This window comes from Triturus cristatus, chromosome 1_2 (assembly GCF_964204655.1).
Source record: "Triturus cristatus chromosome 1_2, aTriCri1.1, whole genome shotgun sequence".
In the NCBI taxonomy this organism is placed as follows: Eukaryota; Metazoa; Chordata; class Amphibia; order Caudata; family Salamandridae; genus Triturus; species Triturus cristatus.
In genome coordinates, this window is record NC_140580.1 from 1,155,786,622 (window position 1) to 1,155,812,535 (window position 25,914).

At 50.7% G+C, this 25,914-nt stretch overlaps 1 protein-coding gene across 2 annotated transcripts in view; it reads right to left on the reverse strand.

Moving 5' to 3' along the window:
• LAMC3 (laminin subunit gamma 3) overlaps window positions 1-25,914 on the reverse strand; it is a 770,318-nt gene that overhangs the window by 277,930 nt on the left and 466,474 nt on the right. For both annotated transcript variants that reach the window (XM_085613958.1, XM_085613956.1), the window contains exon 12: window positions 6,935-7,153. In XM_085613958.1, the coding sequence (XP_085470084.1) occupies window positions 6,935-7,153 (219 nt within the window). The remainder of the gene's footprint in view (window positions 1-6,934; window positions 7,154-25,914) is intronic.

Consider the following 25,914-nt stretch of genomic DNA (forward strand, 5'->3'; position numbering starts at 1 on the left):
AGTTGTATAGAATGGGGAGCTGTGCTCAACAATGGGTGTTTAGCATCCTAGCATTTTTCAGCCTTGTGCAGGAGGGTGGACAGCGCCATGCGTAAATTCACCAACCAAAGGGGTTTTGGTTTTATCCGGCATGGGTTACTACACGCTAAGTCCACAGGGTGTTTTGATACAGATGGGATACACCTGTCCAAAGTGGGAATGGACATATTCTTGCTTGATCTGGGGGAGGCCTTGGAATCAGCAGGGTGTAGGTAACTAGGTCTATCGTGGTGGGGGGGCCTGGGGTGAGTTTGGCCACACCCAGTGCTGTGGCGGAGTTACAGGGTGATCCAGAGGTTGTAAGGTACAGAACGGTACCCTCTGCAGGGGCACTGTAAGGGTGCTAAAGCCTAATATCCCCAAGGAGGTCCTCGCATCGGACCCTGGAGGAGCGACGGCGCCCCGTTAGTCCTACGGGCGGTTGTGGACCTGAGCAACCTGGGGTTGCCTGCAATGCTCTGTCCCCCTTAGCTGAGGGGGCGTGAGTAAGAGGGTGGACTGGTGGTCCACCGGTGGGAGGGGCTATCACCTCCCCCAAATTCGACAAACACCGGTTGGCTAAAGCCACGGTGTAATTTGGCTCATCAGGGGGGCAGGCGGCGAGGGGCTGCCTGCCCTGGGATCGTCCGTAAGATAACCCACCCTGTTGGCATATTTGTTATGCAAATAAACCTGCAGCAATTTTCTCCACTAAGAATGTGTCTTGTCTGATTATTTATCCAAAGTATTGCTGTGGGAGGTATGGGGAGTGTTGCCGATATTGGCACTAAGAGCCAGTAAAATGAGAGAGTGAAAACGGGGTGAGCGTCGAGGGGCACTTTAGGACTGGGCATTGCCCCATGTCTGCAGGACACTGTGTCTCCAGTGCTGCATTTTATAAACTATCATGAGATGATTAGCTCGAAAGAGTAAAATAAAACAAACAGATGCCAACACCCAGAATTTAGTGGAATGTGAAATGCAAGCCAAAGACAGAAGTCATGGCCTCGCAATAGGGTATAGTCAACAATCACGTGGGTCTGTTTGGGACAAGCCCCCCCCCCCCCCCCCAACAGAGCTCTTGGGTTTCCTGATTCATGCATAAGGGACACACCCAGTGCAGGGCATCTTTTTTCTTTACATTGTGGTACTTTTCGTTCTTATAATTTCAGGACTAGTAATTAGAGACTGAATAGGAAAAAATGGAAGAGTTAAACATGAGTTAAACATGGAAAATAGAAACCTAAGAGTTCTATCTCCATGAGGGCGAACATTGAGACATCCCCATGGATGACAACCTCCAAAATATCCGTAGACTCCGATGACATCACAAGGTTGACCCTTTGTCCCACCCTTAGCCCCTCATGAGACTCCTGTTTCTTGATGAGAAGCTGGGAAAGGTCAGGTGGTTGAAGGTGTGGACAACAAAGAGCCCCTCACAGCTCTGTCCACCCTATGCTCTGCCCTATCTTCATGGCCTGTGAGACCAGGGGTCGCAGGGCACCATGGCACCACAAGCCAAGGCTGCTACTATCTCGGGCCACCCTTAACTGATGTTCAGGGGGCAGCACTTTGGCTCCTTGAAGTTCTAGAGCCTTCCCTGAGCCAGCTGAGACCTCCAACCCCAGACCGCCATGAGGGAAGAAGAAGAGAGCAGGGTCTGGGCAGATGAGGGATGGTGAGACCTCAAAGGGGCAAGAAAGAGGAGAGAAGAAAGGTAAAATAAAAGAAAAGGGAGTAGGTAAGGGAGAGGTAGAGAGGGGATATAAAAAGAATGGAGGAAAGAGACCAAAAAAGAGCAGGCTCTGAAGATATTCAGAAAGATGGAATGTTATCCTGCGAGAACTATTTCTATGCCCTTCAGTAGTGGTGCACCATGGCTTGAACCTCTTTTACTACCAATAGTAGAGCAGTTCAGGGAAAGGTAGATGACAAGTTAAAGCAGCAACGACACACTTGTCACAGAGGATGTACTTGCTCCCTAGCAGAGGCGACACAAGCTGCTCTATGGGGGTCTCTCTGCACACATGCGGCAGAGGACGCATCCTCTTCCTAGCAGTAGAACACGCTGCTCTGTGGGGGTCTCTCTGCACACATGCAGCAGAGGACGCATCCTCTTCCTAGCAGGAGAACACACTGCTCTATAGGGGGCTCACTAAGCACACATGCAGCGGGGGACACATCCTCTTCCTAGCAGTAGAACACGCTGCTCCATGGGGGTCTCTCTAAGCACAGATGCAGCTGGGGACGCATCCTCTTCCTAGCAGTAGAACACACTGCTCTATGGGGGTCTCTCTGCACACATGCGACAGGGGACGCATCCTCTTCCTAGCAGTAAAACACACTGCTCTATGGGGGTCTCTCTGCACACATGTAGCAGGGGACGCATCCTCTTCCTAGCAGTAAAACACACTGCTCTATGGGGGTCTCTCTGCACACATGCAGCGGGGGATGCATCCTCTTCCTAGCAGTAGAACACACTGCTCTATGGGGTCTCTCTGCACACATGCAGCCGGGGACGCATCCTCTTCCTAGCAATAGAACACACTGCTCTATGGGGGTCTCTCGCACACATGCGGCAGAGGACGCAACCTCTTCCTAGCAGTAGAACACACTGCTCTATGGGGTCTCTCTTCACACATGCGACAGGGGACGCAACCTCTTCCTAGCAGTAGAACACACTGCTCTATGGGGTCTCTCTGCACACATGCAGCGGGGGACGCATCCTCTTCCTAGCAGTAGAACACACTGCTCTATGGGGGTCTCTCTGCACACATGCAGCGGGGGACGCATCCTCTTCCTAGCAGTAGAACACACTGCTCTATGGGGGTCTCTCAGCACACATGCAGCAGGGGACGCATCCTCTTCCTAGCAGTAGAACACACTGCTCTATGGGGGTCTCTCTGCACACATGCAGCAGGGGACGCAACCTCTTCCTAGCAGTAGAACACACTGCTCTATGGGGTCTCTCTGCACACATGCAGCGGGGGACACATCCTCTTCTTAGCAGTGGAACACACTGCTCTGTGGGGGTCTCTCTGTACACATGCTGCACAGGGCACATCCTCTTCCTAGCAGTAAAACACACTGCTCTATGGGGGTCTCTCTGCGCACATGCATCAGGGGACGCATCCTCTTCCTAGCAGTAAAACACACTGCTCTATGGGGGTCTCTCTGCGCACATGCATCAGGGGACGCATCCTCTTCCTAGCAGTAAAACACACTGCTCTATGGGGGTCTCTCTGCACACATGCAGCAGGGGACGCATCCTCTTCCTAGCAGTAAAACACACTGCTCTATGGGGGTCTCTCTGAACACATGCAGCGGGGGACGCATCCTCTTCCTAGCAGTAAAACACACTGCTCTATGGGGGTCTCTCTGCACACATGCAGCGGGGGACGCATCCTCTTCTTAGCAGTAGAACACACTGCTCCATGGGGGTCTCTCAGCACACATGCAGCAGGGGACGCATCCTCTTCCTAGCAGTAGAACACACTGCTCTATGGGGGTCTCTCTGAACACATGCAGCGGGGGACGCATCCTCTTCCTAGCAGTAAAACACACTGCTCTATGGGGGTCTCTCTGCGCACATGCATCAGGGGACGCATCCTCTTCCTAGTAGTAAAACACACTGCTCTATGGGGTCTCTCTGCACACATGCAGCAGGGGACGCATTCTCTGCTTAGCAGTAGAACACACTGCTCTAGGGGGGTCTCTCTGCACACATGCGGCAGGGGTCGCATCCTCTTCCTAGCAGTAGAACACACTGCTCTGTGGGGGTCTCTCTGCACACATGCTGCACAGGGCACATCCTCTTCCTAGCTGTAGATCACACTGCTCTGTGGGGGTTTCTCTGCACACATGCGGCAGGGGACGCATCCTCTTCCTAGCAGTAGAACACACTGCTCTGTGGGGGTCTCTCTGCACACATGCTGCACAGGGCACATCCTCTTCCTAGCTGTAGATCACACTGCTCTGTGGGGGTTTCTCTGCACACATGCGGCAGGGGACGCATCCTCTTCCTAGCAGTAGAACACACTGCTCTATGGGGGTCTCTCTGCACACATGCTGCACTGGGCACATCCTCTTCCTAGCAGTAGAACACACTGCTCTGTGGGGGTTTCTCTGCACACATGCAGCAGGGGACGCATCCTCTTCCTAGCAGTAGAACACACTGCTCTATGGGGGTCTCTCTGCACACATGCTGCACTGGGCACATCCTCTTCCTAGCAGTAGAACACACTGCTCTGTGGGGGTTTCTCTGCACACATGCAGCAGGGGACACATCTGCTCTCTGACAGTTTCATCAAATGCTTATTCATTCAAATCTAACAAAAGGCAACATTTAGAAACAAATGTTATAAAAGTTTTGCAAACCTGAAATATAGAGGATGCCTTTTAGGGAGAAATAGCAGTTCTAAGCAGTTTATGACTTGGAATCCAAGGTCTTTAGTGTGTAATGTTGTAGTGAATATGTTGAGTCCCTTGCACCACATGTAGCAGTTTAAGATTGCATAGGTAAGAAATAGGTGTGGTGGCTGCTGCTGGAGAGCTACAAACTTGTCGTACCAAAGTTCTGGCAGAGCAGTGATGCGAAATGGGTGACTCTCTGGTGACGGAGTCAGTGCTTAATTTGAGCAGGTGGTTTCTGTTTCTTGGCAATGGAACTTCATTATCAACACCGGCAGTTATGACAGTCTACCACATGGGGGCGCTGTTTGTTTAATTTAGAGAGGAGTAGAACAACAGTTGTTTGTTACTTCACTATACTTTAGAAAAAACTAATACCTGCCCCCGGGCTATTCTTAAAGCTTTGGGGCCTGTAATAGTCTGAAATGTCACAATTGTAGCAGGGTGATGGTTAGTACAGTTGTTGGCAGCCCTGGCAGGGGCAATGGATGGTGTAAGCTGCAGTGGCCTCCTGACGAGGGTCCTTATTTCATTTACAAATTAAGCATTGGATGGAAGCTTGTGTGTCACGTTATCTGGAACCTTCTAGCCATGTCGTGTAATTACACATGCTCTATTATGCTATGATCTTGGACACTCTTACCCTGTCACTGACTCTCTACCGCTGCCACGTGCTCCTGTGTGCTCCTAACCCCTTCTAGTGTTACCTTCCCTTGCTGTGCAGGTGAGCTGCACCGGTGGAGAGGGGCTCTGCTGAGGTAACTTTCAGCCCCCTATGGTGACCGTAGAGCCCCATGGCCCCAGCTCCCCGCTGGCTCAATGCCATGTGCTACACCGGCATCCAGTCCTGGCTTTTTAGCAAACAGCACTTTGCATGCTGGGGTTTTGAGTCCACACTTACAATATTAAAGGCAAACCTACAAGTGTAACACCGCAACAGGTGCTTGAGTGAGAGGCAGGTGACTCCACGCCATGTGAACACCTCGCTTCCAATGCGGGGCTTTCATTTTACAAACCCATGCGTGAGGCATGTTGAACGGGCTTTGCATTTTAAATAGTTAACCTCAAAGCGCTGCTACCACAGAGGTTGTACTGTTTGGCGCTAAATATGTGATGTTTGCGTAGAAATGAGGTAACATCACTTTTGTTACGGTCAAAAGTTATAAATATCTCTCCATCGTCTTTGAAAGTCCCTTAGATGGAAGGAGCACCGTCCAGTGATTACTAAAACAGCAAATAAAAACACAGAGGGCCTGGAACTCTATGAAGGACACGCTTTACAGCCTGCGATAAGGGTTTAATCACAAAAGATTCTCCCTAGAGTTTTACAAGGAATCCCCCGCCTTTTAGACCTTAGAAGTTCATTTAAAGGCACTGAATGCCAATGCTTAAGTTACTTTCCATGCCTACCTCTGTTCCGCTTGCAGCATTACTATTGGAAATGGGGTTCGCTCACTTAACAGGACGCATTATAGATGCAGGCGCAGAGGCAAAGAAGCTGTCAGGAGGTGCACTCCCCTTTCAAAGTGCAGGGGGGTTGCCGCCTGCACAGTGAAAACATGGAGCGGCTTCAAAGCAGTCGCTCCATTTTTCACATTAATGCGCTGCCCCCAGGGCAGCGTAAGTTCGCGGCTGTCCTGAGGGCAGTGCATTCATAGTAATACAGCACATGTTCCTTCATTGCGCTGGGCGCATCTTTTAAAAGGTGCGCCCAACACAATAAAGGCAAACGCGCTGCATGTATAATGCGGCCCCAGGGGCCGTATTATAGAAGTGCCCCGGGGGGCACAACAGGCTTTTGCATCCCCTTCTGTAATACCGAATGCGTTGGCACACATATAGCACCAGCGCTATCACCAGAGGACGTTCCCTCATTTGCATGGGGGAGGGGCCCCATGCCAATGAGGGATTCACTTTGCCTCTGCACCCGCGGCGTATCACAGACTCGGGCGCAGAGGCAAAGAAGCTCTCAGGAGGCACACAGACAGTGCACTTCCTGATGGCAGCCCCTGGAGGGGGAAAAGGGGGTCCCATGGACACCCCCCAGACATCCCATTGCAGGCAGGGGCAATCACTCGCTGCACCCGCCTGCAAAGGGATCTCGATTTCCCTTTCAAAGTGCAGGCGGGGTGCCACCTGCACTATGACAACAGGAAGTGGCTTCAAAGCAGCACTTGGTTTTCCACATGAATGTGCTGCCCCCAGGGCAGCGCAAGTTCGCGGCTGCCCTGGGGGCAGGGCATTTACCACAATGCAGTGCATTTTCCTGGTTATTGCTGTTGCTGAGTGCACCTTTTGAAGGGTGCGCCCAGCACTAACTAGGAAAATGCACTGCATGGATAATACGGCCCCTGGATGGCAAGAAACAACCTGATCCTGGATTAGGCATTCACGCTTGGACCTGGGAGCCAATATGGAAGTCATCCAAACCCCCGCCGTAGGGTGCCCCAGTGGGGGCAGGATGGGGAGGCTTCTTAACCTCCCCTTGTGATTGACTGACACTCACCTGTCTCCGAGTCACAGCTCCCATGCTGGTTGCAGGCACAGGGCACACAGACAGTTAAGGGACCGCCTGATGGGGTCTCCCTGGTGTACCCGGGGGCACAGGACTGGCAGAACTGCCCCAGGTATCCCTCAGGACACCTGCACTCCTCCACCCAAGGGGCAGGTACGGAGAGGCCGGGGCGGGCTGAGGTTAGGCTGACCTGGCAAAGGAACACAGTGCCTGGGAGGAAAAACAGACAAGAGTTTCAAACATAAAAAAGCAAAGTAGTCACAAATAATGAACGCACAAGTGCACACAGTGCGCACACACGAAGCACACCTCAACCCCGCCCCACAATCTATACACAAGAGTACCATGCATACACACACACAAACACCTCAACCCAGCCCCACATTCTATGCACAAGAGTTCCATGCAAACACACACACACACATGAACACTTCAACCCAGCCCCACATTCTATGCACAAGAGTACCATGCACACACACACACACACACACACATGAACACCTCAACCCAGCCCCACATTCTATGCACAAGAGTACCATGCACACACACACACAAACACCTCAACCCAGCCCCACATTCTTTGCACAAGAGTACCATGCACACACACACACACACATGAACACCTCAACCCAGCCCCACATTCTATGCACAAGAGTACCATGCACACACACACACACGAACACCTCAAGCCAGCCCCACATTCTATGCACAAGAGTACCATGCACACACACATGAACATCTCAACCCATCCCCACATTCTATGCATAAGAGTACCATGCACACACACACACACACACACACACACATGAACACCTCAAGCCAGCCCCACATTCTATGCACAAGAGTACCATGCACACACACACACGAACACCTCAACCCAGCCCCACATTCTATGCACAAGAGTTCCATGCAAACACACACACACATGAACACTTCAACCCAGCCCCACATTCTATGCACAAGAGTACCATGCACACACACACATGAACACCTCAACCCAGACCCACATTCTATGCACAAGAGTACCATGCACACACACACACAAACACCTCAACCCAGCCCCACATTCTTTGCACAAGAGTACCATGCACACACACACACACACATGAACACCTCAACCCAGCCCCACATTCTATGCACAAGAGTACCATGCACACACACACACAAACACCTCAACCCAGCCCCACATTCTTTGCACAAGAGTACCATGCACACACACACACACGTGAACACCTCAACCCAGCCCCACATTTTATGCACAAGAGTACCATGCACACACACACACACACACATGAACACCTCAACCCAGCCCCACATTCTATGCACAAGAGTACCATGCGCACACACACACACGCGAAAAACCTCAACCCAGCCCCACATTCTATGCACAAGAGTACCACACACACACACACACACGAACACCTCAACCCAGCCCCACATTCTATGCACAAGAGTACCATGCATACACACACACACACACACACACATGAACACCTCCACCTCAACCCAGCCCCACATTCTATGCACAAGAGTACCATGCACACACACACACATATGAACACCTCCACCTCAACCCAGCCCCACATTCTATACAAAAGAGTACCATGCACACACACACACACATGTAGCACACCTCAACCCAGCCCCTCATTCTATGCACAAGAGTACCATGCACACACACACACACATGAACATCTCAACCCATCCCCACATTCTATGCACAAGAGTACCATGCACACACACACGAACACCTCAACCCAGCCCCACATTCTATGCACAAGAGTACCATGCACACACACACATGAACACCTCAACCCAGCCCCACATTTTATGCACAAGAGTACCATGCACACACACACACACACACACACATGAACACCTCCAACTCAACCCAGCCCCACATTCTATGCACAAGAGTACCATGCACACACACACACACACACATGAACACCTCAACCCAGCCACACATTCTATACAAAAGAGTACCATGCACACACACACACACACACACACGTAGCACACCTCAACCCAGCCTCACATTCTATACCAAAGAGTACCACGCACACACACACACACACACACACACACACACACACACACACACACACGTAGCACACCTCAACCCAGCCCCACATTCTATACACAAGAGGACCGAGCACACACATGAACACCTCAACCCAGCCCCACATTCTATACACAAGAGAACCACACACACACAAAGCATACCTCAACCCAGCCCCACATTCTATACACAAGAGTACCATGCACACACACACACACACACACACGAAGAACACCTCCACCCAGCCCCACATTCCATACACAAGAGTACCATGCACGCACACACGAAGCACAGCTCAACCCAGCCCCACATTCAATACACAGAGTACCACGCACACACACTGAGCACTCAACAAATGCTTGCAAACTCTGATCTAGAGCAATGCAAAACACACAGCACACAAAATACCCACAAACCCTCAAAACATATATAGTACACATCATCAACAGCATATATTAATTGTGAATCACTAAAAAACAAACAAATGTGCTAGTGCAGAAAATACACACTTCCATGATGTACACTACACTGACACCTCGAGCACAGCATGAACAGCACACACCTCCATGTACAGTGTTGACAGACGTCTTAGCATACACTGAAAAAGCTGTGTCCCTGCACAGGCTCGGTTTTTGATCAACAAACAGTGATTCGTTGAGCATTTTCACATATCATGTATCTTTGTCCTCATACCCAGCACATCTCAGACATTAGAAAATATTTGGCAAGAGTGCAATTTAATCTTAAATCACAGTGATGCTGCCCTCTTGACCAATAAAGATCCAATGACAGACAGGTACTTCAATGTCACACAAATTCAACCATTTTACCTAAACAGCTTAGTTGAAACTTTCAGGATGAAAAGCATTTACCATTTGGCAGAAAATAACTCAAATAATGTGTGTGTTTCCCCAAACTTTCCTTTTGGAGGCTCTAATTGCCAATGATAATCTTGAAAATGTGTTCTCTCTGTTTCTGCTCACTGCAACATGCTGGAGTGAGCCTTGACTTCTTGCCTTTACCACCAGTGGCGGCTGGTGACATTTGAAAGTGGTAGGCGTAAACTTTGGGCATGAGCGATGTGAACAAGTTCAATAGACAAACCTGGGGTCCAGGCTGAGTCCCTCTCCCAAGAAAGAAATGTAAAAGATTGGCCAATGGTGCATTTTAAGAAAATGAATGTAGCGATAAAGCAAGGCTTATAAAGCAGTGGGATTGAATAGTCTTGAAATATTAAACACATTAAAAACTGCCCCATATCTTTCTGCATTAATATGTTCAACAGTTAATGTTTAAATTGTATAGCATGACAACTTTAGCCCTTTAAAATGTACGCTTGCCCAGTGTCTTGTACTGCATGCAGCATTAACTTCGGAAAATATGCTCTAACCAGACTTCAAGAAGCCCCCACAGCTGCTGGCTGCAACCAGTCCTATAGTAATATGTGCAGACAGGTCTTTAAGTGGGATGAAAAAAGTGGGGGCTCTCTATAAAGGAACATGTCAAATACATTTCTGTGATTCTCATAGTGTGCCACCTGACCAGTATTTTGGTTTGTGTCTGAGAATTGTATACAGATAAATGACACAACAACTGACATACACCTAAAGCCTGTCAGTATGATTGGCTTTGTCAGTGGGTGTTCGCTGTTTAAGATAAATGAGTAACACAATTTGTTATAAATAATTAACATTGGAAATGTTTCAATTCTGAAACTGTGAGTCTGTGAATTAAATAGCATTGAGGCCTGTGGAAGGAGCTTTTGCCTTCAGTTGTGTGCTTTATGTTAGATATGTATCCTCTTTTTTTCTGCATATGTTGTCCATCTGCACATCTTCAACCCCCTCTCTTTCCTTGTTGGAAGGGCGTTCTCCGGGGGGCTTCGGAATACGTTCCTGACCACCCATTGACCCACCTCTCCCAGAGTTAGGCCGAGCAAGGGCGGGGAGGCCCTTCCTGGAAGGGACTCGGTCCTAGGATCGTACACGCTGACCTTACACTCTCTGACAGAGAGACACCATACAGTAGTTCTTCGTAAGACAGTATACTTTATCAATAGTTTCAGGGGATCTTTATGATCCGAGATGCAGTTATTAAATCAAGGCCACAAGCGGCGGCGGTCTCGTGATGGGGGTATTGGGGTAGCGGGACAGTCTTTGAATTCAGTGTCTCTGCGGAGTATCCTTCGCACAGCTCCCACTCCTCGAGCTGGGGGATGTTGTTTCTCTTGGCAATCTCTGCCGATTCTCCTGGAGGGGAGTGCCGTGAGTCACTCAGCAGGCACAGGTGGTTTCGGAGTCGGGGAGCCGCGACAGCGTCAGCAGGGCTCATATGCTTCAGAGTTCGGGGAGCCACGACAGCGTCAGCAGGGCTCAGATGGTTCAGAGTTCGGGGAGCAGCGTCAGCGTCAGCAGGGCTCAGATGGTTCAGAGTTCGGGGAGCCGCGACAGCGTCAGCAGGGCTCAGATGGTTCAGATTTCGGGGAGCCGCGACAGCTTCAGCAGGGCTCAGATGGTTCAGAGTTCGGGGAGCCACAACAGCGTCAGCAGGGCTCAGATGGTTCAGAGTTCGGGTAGCGTTCTTCGGTTCAGGGGTCGATCGAGCCGCGACCAGGTCAGCAGGGCTCTCGTAGGTCCAGGTCTTCTCTGCCTCCCGTCCCTTCAGCACCCCTTGTTATCCTCCCCCTCCTCTTTGAAGTCCGGAGTCCTCGCTGAGAGGGGTCTTGGTGCCTGGGGGCGGTGTGTCGGGATTTCCTGTCGCTCGGCCCTTTGATCTGTTCAGGTGGGTCTGGGAGGGACTCCAGACGCCCAGCAGGCGAGGTGCCCGCTCACCGGGGGCCTGGTGGCCGATCGAAACCCTCCTTGGGGAGGAGATCAGAGGTGTGACTGAGACGGCGTCTCCTGGTCTTGCTTGGGGGTTTCCCGCTCCCTCGGCCGGGCATGCGCGGTAGTGTTGTGGGTTCGGCTGGGGCCCCGGCCGGCCATCGGGTTTGTTGGGTCATGGTGGCCGGAAGTCTGTGACATCGGGGATCAGGTGCGGTTGCAGGGTTGCTTGCTGGTCGGGAGGGCCCACGCCACGAGGCCGGTCTCACACATGCCCCCCCCAGCTGAAAGGCAGGGAGAACTACCCATCCACTTGGGGGTTCTCCTCGCTGAAGCGGAAGAATCGGGACAGGCCATCAGCGTTGGCGTGGTCCGTCCCGGGGTGATGCTCCACAGTGAAGCCCATCCCCTGGAGGAAGATTGACCATCGTAGCAGCTTGGGGTTTTCTCCTCTCATTTGCATCAGCCACCGTAAGGGTCGATGGTTCGTCTGAACTCGGAAGTGGGTTCCGAATAAGTAGGGCCGCAGCTTTTTGAGGGCCCAGACTACTGCAAAGGTCTCTCTTTCAATGGTGCTCCACCGCTGTTCCTGAGGTAGTAACCTTCGGCTGATGAAGGCTATGGGCTGATCTATGCCTTTGTCGTTTAACTGTGAGAGGACTGCCCCGATGCAGTGTTCCGAAGCGTCCGTCTGGACCACAAACTCCTGAGAGTAGTCGGGGGCTTTGAGTACCGGAGCAGTACATATAGCGGCTTTCAAGGCGTCGAACGCTTTCTGGCACGGGGGAGTCCACTGTATCTTCTTCGGGTGCTTTTTGGAGGTTAACTCTGTGAGGGGGCCTGCGAGGCTGCCATAGTTCTTAATAAACCTCCGGTAGTAACCGGTGAGGCCCAGGAAGGCCCGGACTTCCGTTTGGGTCGTGGGGGGTTCCCAGGACAAGATGGCGTCGATCTTCGGCTGGAGGGGGGCGACCTGCCCGCTCCCCACCTGGTGCCCCAGATAGATCACTGAGCCTTGTCCAATTTGACATTTGCTGGCTTTGATGGTTAGGCCGGCCTGGCGCAGGGCCAGCAGTACTTGGCGGAGGTGCTGGAGGTGTTTGGTCCATTGGGAGCTGAATACTGCTATGTCGTCTAGGTACGCTGCGCTGAACCTCTCTAGTCCAGCCAGGACCCTGTTCACCAGCAGCTGGAAGGTGGCCGGGGCATTTTTCATTCCAAACGGCATAACCCTGAAGCGGTAGTGCCCATCCGGGGTGGAGAAGGCGGAGCGCTCCTTGGGTCCCTCAGTGAGCGCAATCTGCCAGTATCCGCAGGTTAGGTCGAAGGTGCTGAGGTAGCGAGCGGCCCCGAGGCGGTCGATGAGCTCGTCTGCGCGGGGGATAGGGTGAGCGTCCGCTCGGGTGACAGCATTGAGTCCCCGGTAGTCCACACAGAATCTCAGCTCGGGGGCGACACCAGGGGCGGCCGCTTTCGGGACCAGGACTACCGGGCTGGCCCAGGGGCTGTCGGAGGGCTCAATCACCCCTAGGGCCAACATCTTGGTTACTTCGGTCTGGATGCAGGTTCGGACCCGGTCAGGGACCCGGTAGGCTCGGTGTCTCACTGGCGGGCTGTCGCCGGTGTCTACGTCGTGGTCACACCAGTCGGTGACCCTAGGGGTTAGGGAGAAGAGGTCTGTAAATTGTCTTAGTAGCTGGCGGCAGCCGTCAGACTGTTGGGGGGTGAGGGTGGATGACAGTCTCACCCCCTCTACGGAGCCATCTTTCTCTTTAGCACACAGGGGGTCCGGAAGGGGCTCTGTGTCTTCTTCAGTCCCATCGTCGGTGGCCAGGAGCAAACTCAACTCCGTCCTCACGAAGTGGGGTTTAAGGCGGTTCACGTGGAGGACCCGGAGGGGGTTCCGAGGGGACTGAACATCAACTAGATACGTGACTTGACTCTTCCGCTCGACCACTTTGAAGGGACCAGTCCATTTGTCTTGGAGGGCGCAGGGTTTCACCGGGGCCATTACCCAGACCTGTTGGCCCGGCTGAAACTCGACCAGCATGGCATTCTGGTCATACCAGCGCTTCATCTCTTCTTGGCTAGCCTCGAGGTTTGCCTCGGCGAGTTCTCGGAACTTCCGGGTCTGGTTGCGGAGCGCCAGGATATAGCGGAACACATCAGGAGGGGTTCCTCGGAGAGCCGTTTCCCAGCCCTCTTTGACCAGGCTCAGGGGTCCCCGGATGGGGTGTCCGTACAGTAATGTGAACGGGCTGAACCCCAGAGATTTTTGGGGAACCTCCCGGTAGGCGAACAGGAGGCAAGGGAGGAGGACGTCCCATTTCCGGCGTAGGGGTTCTTCGAGGCCCATGATCATCCCTTTCAGGGTCCTGTTAAATCGCTCGACTAGGCCATTCCCTTGGGGGTGGTATGGGGTGGTGAACTTGTACGATACCCCGCACTGCTGCCATAGGGACCTCATGTATTTGGAGATAAAGTTCGTGCCACGATCACTCACGGCTTCGCGAGGGAACCCCACACGGGAGAAGATCCCCATCAAGGCCTGACCTACCACGGGGGCCATCACGGTGTGGAGGGGAATGGCCTCTGGGTAGCAGGTGGCATGGTCCACTAGGACGAGGATGAATCGGTGGCCCTGGGCGGTCTTGGGATCCAGGGGTCCCACGATGTCGATTCCCACCCGCTCAAAAGGGGTACTAACAACGGGGAATGGTTGTAGCGGAGCCTTGCGCTTCCCACCACTTTTTCCGCTGGCCTGGCACGTGAGGCATGACTTGCAGTAGGCCTCCACATTCGCTCGCATTTTGGGCCAATAGAAGTGGGTAACTAGTCGCTGATAGGTTTTGTCTTGGCCTAAGTGTCCTGCCAGGGGTACATCATGGGCTAGGCCCAGAAGGAGACTTCGGAAGCGCAGGGGTACCACCAGTACCCGGGTCGATCCCTGCTCGGCTGATTTCTGTTCGCTGTACAGGAGGCCGTTTTCCCAATATACCCAGTGGGTTCTGGACTGGTCGCCTGCTGCCTGGGCTTGGGCCTGCTGTCGGGGTCCAATGAGGCAAGGGCAAGTGGCCTGTTCCCTGCAGAATTCTTCTCGGGAGGGACCTCCCTCGCAGTGCCACTGGGCCATCTCGGGCAGGTCCTCGAGCTCGGTCAGTTGCTCGGGATCTGGATGCACTGACCCGTCATCGGGAACAGTTTCTTCTTCCGGAAGAGGGTCGTCGGGCTCGGGTAGCGCGTCCCGGTCCTCGGGGACGGCGACTGTGTTCAGCGGTATGGCCTCAACTCCCTCGGAGGAAGGCGATCGGGTAGTCATGGAGCGCGTGGTGGCGCATACCCATTCGGGTAGGCCCATCATCTCCAGATGGGCTCTTCGTTCCACTTGTCCCCACGGGGAGCTCTCGAGGTTGTTGCCCAGGAGGCAGTCTACGGGTTGGGAGGTTCGGACTGCCACTCTCAATTTACCGGTGACTCCACCCCATTCGAAGAGTACCAGGGCCATCCGGCAGAGGCTCTCGGAATTGTCTGAAGATATGACTGGACAGAAAGCGTCGGGCAGGATCTGGTCTTCGGAGATCAGGTGGCAGTGGACCGCTGTGACACTCGCCCCGGTGTCGCGGAGGCCCTCGACTCGGTGACCGCTGACCGTCACTTGCTGTCGGTACTTCTTCGTGTTGGCGGGTAGGGGTGTTTCGGGGACCATCTCTCGGTCCCCTAGGGAGACCAGGGCCATGGCGGCTGGTTCCCACTCTTCGGAGTCGTCCATCTCTTCTCCTAGGGCTACGGAGGCCATTTGTCGGGCCGGAGGGGTTGTCGTTGCGGGTCGTTGGTACATGGGACACTGGGGGTCACTGGCATAGTGTCCGGTCTGTTGGCAGCGGAAACAGGTGATCTTGACTCGGGGTCCCGGCCTCCCCGGGGGCCCGTTGCTGGCTGGAGGTGGGGCTGGAAAGTGCGGAGGTTGGCCTCTGGGGGGACTGTGCTGGGTGCCCCCCTGGAAGTCTCTCGGTCGGCCTTGGTTCCCTCCGCCCCTCTAGCGGGGGGGTCCCTGACTGTGGCGACCGTAGTCTCCCACGGGACCCTGGGAGGCCCGGGTGTTCACCCATCGGTCGGCTTCGACGGCCAGTTTCCGAGGGTCCGTGAGCTTGCTGTCCTGGAGGTGCTGGCGTAACTCCACAAAGCAATTTGCGGACAAGTGTTCCCATGCTATTAGGTCAAACCGTTCCTCAAAGGTGGAGACCTTGCTGCCCTTGATCCACCCGTCCAAGGCCCGGCTGTAAAAGTTCACGTACTCTACCCATGTAGTACTGGGTATCTTCTTGCAGTCTCGAAACCGTTGCCGGTACATATCGGGGGTGAGCCCATTTCTGGCTACTAGGGCCTCTTTCATGTGACTGTAGGAGTTCAGCACCGTGGAGGGCAGGTCCAGCAGGGTATCTCTCCCCTCGCTCAGGAACCGGCCCCACAAACCAGCCCCCCAATCTTTCTGCGGAACTCGGTGGGAGGTCATGGCGACTTTGTAGGCCTTGAACCATTGCTGGATGTCATCGTTCTTGTAGTATTCCTTCACCACATCCTTGGGGATGTGGACCTTTGGTTCCACGGTAGAGGAGGGTGGTTGATTTCCCGAGGTTCTGGACTCCTCACTTTTGGCCTTGAGTTCGATCTCTTTCAGGCTGCGTTCGTGTTCTAGTTGGAGTTTTCATTCTTCGTGTTCTCTCTGGCGTTTCTTTTCCTCGAGTTCTCCTTGTAGGCGTAATTGTTCTACGGCTAACTTTTTCTCGGCCAGTTTTAGCTCTCCCTCTATTTTGAGTTTCGCTAGTTCTAGTTCGTGGTTGTGGCCCCTCTCTCGGTCCGCTAGCTCCTCCGGGAATAGGCCCCCCTCTGGGGCGCTGCTCCTTACCGGGATACTTCGTGGCTCGTTTGGCGGCTCTCCTTCTGTTTGGGCCAGGGAAGCTCCTGCCTCGACCCAGGTCTTCAATGCTCCCTGGAAATCTTCTTTCGTGCTTAATCCGGTGGTAGCGATTCCAAGGTCTTTGCAGAATTGCTTTAGTTCTCGATGCGTATAATATTCCAACTGGTCCTCTCGGAATGTCGGGCTTGTGTTGGTACCTGCGGCACCTAGGGAGGTTTCTCCTTCCATCTCTTTTCGGTAGTGCGTCAGCCGTTTACTGCACGATCTCTAGGTGTCGGCTCGGATCCCGTCGTCTGCCACCAAATGTTGGAAGGGCGTTCTCCGGGGGGGCTTCGGAATACGTTCCTGACCACCCGTTTACCCACCTCTCCCAGAGTTAGGCCGAGCAAGGGCGGGGAGGCCCTTCCTGGAAGGGTCTCGTTCCTAGGATCGCACACGCTGAGCTTGCACTATCTGACAGAGAGACACCACACAGTAGTTCTTCGTAAGACAGTATACTTTATCGATAGTTTCAGGGGATCTTTATGATCCGAGATGCAGTTATTAAATCAAGGCCACAAGCGGCGGCGGTCTCGTGATGGGGGTATTGGGGTAGCGGGACAGTCTTTGAATTCAGTGTCTCTGCGGAGTATCCTTCGCACAGCTCCCAATCCTCGAGCTGGGGATGTTGTTTCTCTCGGCAATCTCTGCCGATTCTCCTGGAGGGGAGTGCCGCGAGTCACTCAGCAGGCACAGGTGGTTTCGGAGTTGGGGAGTCGCAACAGCGTCAGCAGGGCTCAGATGGTTCAGAGTTCGGGGGGCCGCGACAGCGTCAGCAGGGCTCAGATGGTTCAGAGTTCGGGGAGCCGCGACAGCGTCAGCAGGGCTCAGATGGTTCAGATTTCGGGGAGCCGCGACAGCGTCAGCAGGGCTCAGATGGTTCAGAGTACGGGGAGCCGCGACAGCGTCAGCAGGGCTCAGATGGTTCAGAGTTCGGGTAGCGTTCTTCGGTTCAGGGGTCGATCGAGCCGCGACCAGGTCAGCAGGGCTCTCGTAGGTCCAGGTCTTCTCTGCCTCCCGTCCCTTCAGCACCCCTTGTTATCCTCCCCATCCTCTTTGAAGTCCGGAGTCCTCTCTGAGAGGGGTCTTGGTGCCTGGGGGCGGTGTGTCGGGATTTCCTGTCGCTCGGCCCTTTGATCTGTTCAGGTGGGTCTGGGAGGGACTCCAGACGCCCAGCAGGCGAGGAGCCCACTCACCGGGGGCCTGGTGGCCGATCGAAACCCTCCTTGGGGAGGAGATCAGAGGTGTGACTGAGACGGCGTCTCCTGGTCTTGCTTGGGGGTTTCCCGCTCCCTCGGCCGGGCATGCGCGGTAGTGTTGTGGGTTCGGCTGGGGCCCCGGCCGGCCATCGGGTTTGTTGGGTCATGGTGGCCGGAAGTCTGTGACATCGGGGATCAGGTGCGTTTGCAGGGTTGCTTGCTGGTCGGGAGGGCCCACGCCACGAGGCCGGTCTCACATTCCTCTTCAGCATCCTCTTTTCACTCTTCCCCGAATCCACTACCTCGCATCTCTGTCACTTGACCAACCCCAAACATGATCTGCACTCCCTCAAATATAAGCACTTTCATTTCTCTTACTTTTGCTTTGCAAATATTTTGGCATCTGTGTGCCCTCTTCACACACACATATCCACAGAATTTCAGTTGCAAGTGCAATACATAAACATTGTTATGTGTTCTCTGCAGAGAGGCCAACCCACTGACAGGCACTTTGGTTGGCTTCAGCCTTAGCGCCTGTGCGCTCAATCAAAGCCCCTCATAAGCACCTGGCATGGCTCAAGCCTCAAAGTATGCACAGAAAGAAATTCAGAGAAACAACAACATTATAAAATAGCTAACTCTTGGGGAATGCAAGATTAAGTAAAGCATGTGAAATGAGAGAGGAACTAAATCGTTGAAATGCATTCCCCTAACGTTTTTAACATTCATTGTTTGCACGTTAATCCATGTTTTTGGCATCAGTGTTTACTCAGGTGAAGACACGGACAGTTTTAATGTCATCCATCAGAGAACTGTCCACTGTCAGCATATATTTCTCGCCTTGCTTGACTCGGATATTTGGATCAACTTTGCAAGGGAACAATAACCCTGCTTGTTATTTGGATCCATTTTGCGGGGGAACAAATTCAACAGCTCCTCTTGTAAAGGAGCGAGCGATCTGCAGCGAGGGCCCGGGTGTCAGAGTGGGGGAGGTTAGCGTGATGAGGGCTCTCAGCACAATGTACATAACAAAACATTATGCAAACCCTTACCATTACCGATAACAAGGCACCAGATCAGACGTGCTTCCATCTGCCCTCACATATGACGGAAGGGTGGGATCTATGCCTTTGAATGACGGACGTCTGAAATAACGCAGAGATGAAGTCTCTAACGCCCGAAACCATGATGCTGATTGGGTCACTGGTCTACAGAGTGCATGCAACCACAGACTGGCAATGAGGGCTTTAAAACAGAAAGCCCTGCATCGTGCATCACAGTTAAGAAAGTTGATTTACTACCTGCCTTCCGTCTCCTGCTTCAGAGCGAGGCAGGGCAGGCAGCCTGAAACAGACAGCCCAGACTTAAATACATAAGAGATACGATTGCATCTCTAAATAAATCTATTTAATATGTTTTTATGTAAATGTGTGGGAATTTCAGAGGGGTGCAGCCCCTGAGCCCTAATGGAGAAACCGCCCCTGTTACCACCCCTGTAGAGTCAAGTGCTCAAAGGGAGTAACTTGGTTACCGAAGTAAAGCAACAAACAACAGTACTCACCGCCGATATTACTGAGCATGTGCTCTGACGTCGGCCTTGAAGAAATGTCCTCACATTGCAACAGAGGAGGGCGTTCCTTCTCTTACCTCGCATAAAATCCTGGAACGACCTCCCGGTGCACCTCCGAACCTCTACCTCTCTTCAGGAATTCAGGAAGGCACTCAAGACCTGACTGTTCAACTGATCTCTCGGCAATTGCCACTTCCTTAGTGCCTGGATACCCTCCTGGGTGATTAGTAGGGCTTTACAAATCCACTGATTGATTGATTGACATTAGCAGGGACAGTAGAGTCCCACATCCCCCACTACAGAAGCCACTGATCTCCACTCAAGAAGAGCAGTAGCTTTACATGCAGGAGGCTTGTTCAAGGATTCATTGCACTCGGTTATGGGACAGGAATCACCAGAGGTGGGTCACTGTCAATAATCTGAAACTGCCGTGTAGGACTAAATGCTGGAATCCCTTAGCCAGTCAGAAGACCATATTACTGTCAGCATTCTGAACATACCCAGGTGGAGGGGGCATGTCAGGTGCAGGGACGAGGGGTGGTTCCAGTGGCATAACAAAAGCCACCATTGCCCCAGTAGCCCACGAGGTGCAGGGTGGCCCCCGAGCTCTGGGGAGCCCCCTCCGGCACTATGCACAGGTGGTGGGCATCTGGCCTGAGAGCTCTTGGCTGGGTCCAGAGCGTGCCCCCCCCCCCCCCTCCATGTACTTTGCAGAGGGGACCCCTCAAGTTTCGCTACACCACTTGGTAGTCCAGGGACGCAGGGTACAAGTCCGTGACAGAATCCCCACCCCTTCTAAATCCACAGAAGAATGAATGTGCTGCAGGTGACTTCATAGTTAGAAATTAGACTGAAAAGGCTTCAGTTTAAGGCAGAGACCCCCTGCCTTCGGTTTAAGGCAGAGACCCCTTGCCCTCAAAGAATGTGAACAACTGGCAGTGTGAAACAGAAAAGCTTATCAATATGGCTCTTAGTTTCATGATTTTTTTTTTACATTTTCGCCTGTATTTATCCACATGTATTGTTTGCTCTTTTTATGTGTGTTTATTCATATTTAGTTTGGGTATCCTGAAAAGATGAAGCTGAAACGAGTTTATTTCCACATTTATGACACCGATAAAGGTACACTTGTACTTGAGTGCCTGACCGATTGCAATTATATGCATACCCAGAGATATTAAATCAATACACTGGCATGAAAACAAACATTTTAGTGACAGACTTGTGCACAATTACAGCTGTTTCAGCCTCTTTCCTCAAATGTCTTTCTTTTTTAGCTCCCTTACATTTCATTGCAGACAGCTGTTGGCCAGGCAGCCATGATTGACAACATTTGTAATCACTCTCTATTCTCAAACAACCCAATTTACGTTTTTATCCAAATGTAAAAATAAATACAGACAAGAAAATAAATTGTTTTCTGTGTGTTTTTATCTGTAAAAATCGCAAAAATTTAAAACAGGAGCATTACTCACAATCCAGCAACATAGTCATATGAATCAATGGACAGCGAGGATGCAGGAGCAGGTACAGAGAAAGGACTTGGAAGGAACTGAGGGGCGTATTATCAAGTACGGCGTTAACATTAACGCCGCTTTAGCGGCAGAAAACTGCGGCTAAAGCGGCGATAATGGGCTTGATAATATGCCCTGGAGAATTCCCATAGAAGCCCATGTTGACACCAGAACATGGGCTTCTATTGGAATTTTCTGCAGCATATTATCAAGCCCATTATCGCCGCTTTAGCGGCAGTTAAGCGGCGATAATTTTAACGCTGTTCCTTGATAATATGCCCCCATGTTTCCAAATGTCCTGAAATGCAGGAATGGAATCCGGAAGAGAGACAGAGGTAGCCCCACCCCCCCTGCAGCTCTGGGGACAGGCAGCTCTCCACCCCCCCCCCCCAGTGCTGATGAGGGGACTGGTGGCAGCTGCCCCATGGTGCAGGTATGCCGGATGGCTGTCCAGGTTTGAGTTATCTTGTTATCTTGGCCTATGCAGAAGTTGAGTGCGAAGAGAAGGCAGCAGCTTTACTAGGTAGCACTCTCCTCTGTGGGAACTGCACATTTTGCAGTTTGAGGGATAATGACGAACTATAGTTAGGAGGATGTGATGAGAAATTCCTCATCGCTTCACTGGGCCTAAAATCACGAGAAATAACGCAACAGCTCTTGAAGGGAAATTGGCGAAGTCGATTAAAAATAAACTTTAATGGCTGATTCAATAGTAGGAAAGTAAGGCGCTGCAACCCCTTCTACTGCGCCCTGTTAGCAGGCTGCCTCTTAGATGATTGTCCTGCAGAGCTGAGGTCTCTCCCTTGCTTACACTCAGATTGCTGACTCGGGAGGTTGGCACAGGTGGAGACAGGTGGCAGCACATGGGGTTGGTCAGAAATCTGGTATACTCTACAAGCGACCACACCCGAGATGTGCAGACTTGCACCCAGAGCCAAGGGTGAACAGGGACAGGCATGTGCTCTACAACTGGACTCATTGTCTCCCTATCTGGGCGTTCCCCCTAGTGACTGAGACCAGTGCTTAATTTGAGCTGGTGGTTTCCGGTGCTCAGCACCAGCCCTTAATTGTCAACCCCAGCGCTTGTGACAGTCTGCCACAAGGTGGCGCTGTCTGGCTAGTTTAGAGATGACCAAAAACAGTTAATTATTAATTCAATATGCATTAGAAATTACTATTACCTGCTTCCCAAGCCATTCTTATAGCTTTGAGGGCCTGAAATAGTCCGAACTGCCACTCCTGCAGGAGTGTGACGGGTTAGTAGTTGTGTTGGCACTATGTTTGGCAGCGCTGGCAGGGACAATGTGTGGCGCAAGCTGCAGTGGCCTCCTAAAGAGAGCACAGGCACTCATTTATTTTTACAAATGAAGCACCGGGTAGCGCTGCTCACAGTTGGGCGAGTTCTGCTCCTCAGGTTCTTCCCAGGCGCAAACCACAGCGTTCCACTCAAAGGTAGGCGGTGACCTTGGTTGGAACAGTGAGTCACGAAATATCTGAGGTCCTCGTCTGTGAACAGGCACCCCCTTCCGCCAAGACATAGCTCTTTCTGGTGCAACCACAGTTGGAGGTTAATGAGCACCTCTCGCTTCTAGGCGCTAGCTCATATGACGGGATTGTACACTCCGAATATGTGCATCTTCAGGAGAGCCCCTAGATCTCAGACACTCCATTGGGGCCACACAAGCTGTGGGTGCACTCACGTCACCCACCGTTGTTAATAGTGCCGGTCTTCCCTGGGCTACACCGGCCATCACAGTTCTCCCTCACTGTCACCGTGGAAGGTTCCCACCAGAAACCCTCTTCAGCAGTTCCACAGCTCCAACACGGTGCATTCCGTAAGTTGGATCACCGTGAAACGTGCTTTCAGTGCTAGAGTAACAATCATATTATCGCGTGCTATGCTGGAACGCGTTCTGTCTGCAACACGTATGTAATGTTTCGAATGAACCACACAACTATGGGGCAGATTTACAAGCCCCTTGCGCCACTTTTAACATGGGAAAAGTGACGCAAAAGTGGCGCAAGAGGCTTGTAAACCTGCCCCTATTTTTGTATGGACAACAGCATGCACTACATTTGAATTTATCACAGCTTTGGATTGCTAATTATAGAAAACATACATTTTCCTCCTTCATAAACCTAAAAGACTTCTTCAAACAAAATACAGATTGGCATAAATAATAGCTACATTTTCAATACTATATCACAATCCAAAACAATTTTCTTTATATAAAACACGCCCAATGCATTTCAGAATCTGAAGATCCCTTCTTCAGGGGAAACTGGGAAGAAAGTAAAGAGACAGGGGAAATACATTCAGTATGTGACACATTCTTATGCATAGCACAGTGTGATCAGAAAGAGGCAATGAGAGAGTGAAGCACGTAGTATACAGCGTGAGAAACCTAGAAGAGACCCACCACCCAGAGAGATGTTTAGTTGGGAAAGCAGACTCTAAAAAAACATGCAACGTCAATAAAACATGTGTTAAACTGATGATATCAGTGAACTTCAAACACAAGGACTATCAACCCGCTGTGTCATACGAGGCGCTGTGAAGGGTAGTAACCATCCACTCATGCACCATGATCAAAAATGATTTGAGTGAATCATGACACGTGAAAAAGTAACCAAGAATCCAAACATAGGGAGCTATGCGATGCTTAAATTAAATATACATCTGCACAAGCACTAGAGATCTATGCGCTAATTAAGGAAACAAAGTCTCATGAAATGGCAGGAGGAACCACAACTCAACTATTGAAACAGCTTGACTACTTGATGCGCACAGAATTAAATCAAAAACTTCATACAGCGACATTAATTCAATATCACAAAGTAAGACGGATTCCTCGGGTTTGAGATTGGCGATCAAACCTATGCTATTTAGGTTTCAGCACAACAAGCTTTTCATGGAGAAATGATTTGCGATTCTCAATGAGTGCTCCACGGACCTTATACTTTTATTGATTGACGAATTGTCAATACTATAAAAGAAATAGCGGATGAAATATACAACATTAAACAAGAATTGTCTTTACGGTTGGAACAAGACACATGGAAGATCACCTTGGATGAATTATCTGCCAAATTGGAGGCTTATGTAAAAGAATTCCAAGAATAGAAAATAAGAAAGTTTAAGATGGAAACCATAGACTATAAACTTAATGAAGTTTATACATGGGCAGAAGTTTATGTCCAAAGAAGACCATTCAAGAAACTGGAAGCATCTTCAGAAGAAAGTGTTGTGTCAGACAAAGACATAGCTTCCACACGTCTACTGTTATCCGAGAGAGATCAAAATCAAAGAAAGACATCGGACAAGACACCATCTTCTAATGCATCCACTTCAACTACGACTTTTTTATCCACCGGTCGGGATGTAGATCACTCACCAGAACCAACAACACAAAAATCACAAACTTTATCCGCAAAATCCGGTGAGGAAAGAGAAAAGGAAAAAGTCAGGAAAAACTTACGGAGTCAACAAAAAGTTACGTTATTAATCTTTCATCATTCACACTTACAAGCAGACAATAATCCGTTCTGGAAAAAGGGACATCTTTTGTCCCAACTTATAACACTAATTTTCTAGAAAGCGAAATATACAAATTCATGAGAACTTTACATTTATGTCATTTTTTTGAGAATGTCGTACCTCCTACTCCTCTAAAAGCAGAACCTAGGTATCTGAAATGTAAACCTAAACGTACGTTTGTTGCTCCAGTTTCCCACAAAATATTGGATACTTTTGAAATTCTCAAAAATGACATCCAATCCATCAAATTTCGATCACAAACATGTTCAAACCTTTCTAAAACAGAGGACAACATCTTGAGGTCACTATCACAAAACCCAAACTTGATATTTTAACCAGCGGTCAAAGGAGGCGCATTGGTAGTAATGGATAGGAGTTATTATGTGTCTGAGGTCAATGAACATGTTTTGGATGACACGATCTATCTACCATTGGAAACTGACCCTACGCAAGAGATCATTAAGATTTTACTGAATACACTAGATAAAGCGGTAGAGTTGGATTGGATAAGTACTACAGCTAAGTCTTTTTTACTGACGAAATTCCCTAGAAGACCAAGACTATACACGCTACCAAAAATGCATAAAAATCCCTTTGACCCAACCTTCAGACCTATCGTCTTGGGATGTGGTTCATTGTACGAACCCCTGGGGAGGTACCTGGACTTTTTCCTACAACCTTTTGTGCAACTATGGAAGTCATACGAACAGGATACTAAGCATTTTCTGAAATGGTTAAAGGAACTCTCACAGAATCAGTTGGCTATGTACTATCGATGTGGAATCATTGTACACCTCCATCCCACATCATGAAGGATTAGAAGCAGTCGAATGGGCACTACTCCAACAACTAGAACTTAAAGCTAACAACATTTTTCTGCTGGAAATCCTTCACTTTTGCTTGTACCTTAGCGATTTTTTATGGGAAGGTAAGTTTTATCTACAGCAAAATGGTACTTCGAAGAGCTTTGCTTGGGCTCCAGCATATGCCAATCCCTTCATGGCGAAATTTGAACATGAATTCATTTTTACAGATCCAGAATGGGATAAACATATGACGCTATATTGTCGATACATCAATGATATTTATTTGATCTGGAGTGGAACCAAAGAAGAACTAGAAAATAACATAATAAAATTAAATTCAAAGAATCGAACAAACAAATTTACACATTACATTGACAAACACTTGATATCCTTTTTGGACGTACAGATAGAAATAGAGGATACGAAGATTGAAACTAGTGTTTTTGGAAAAAGCACAGATTGCAATAACTGTGTCCTATACCAAAGTTTTTATTCGCCATCTT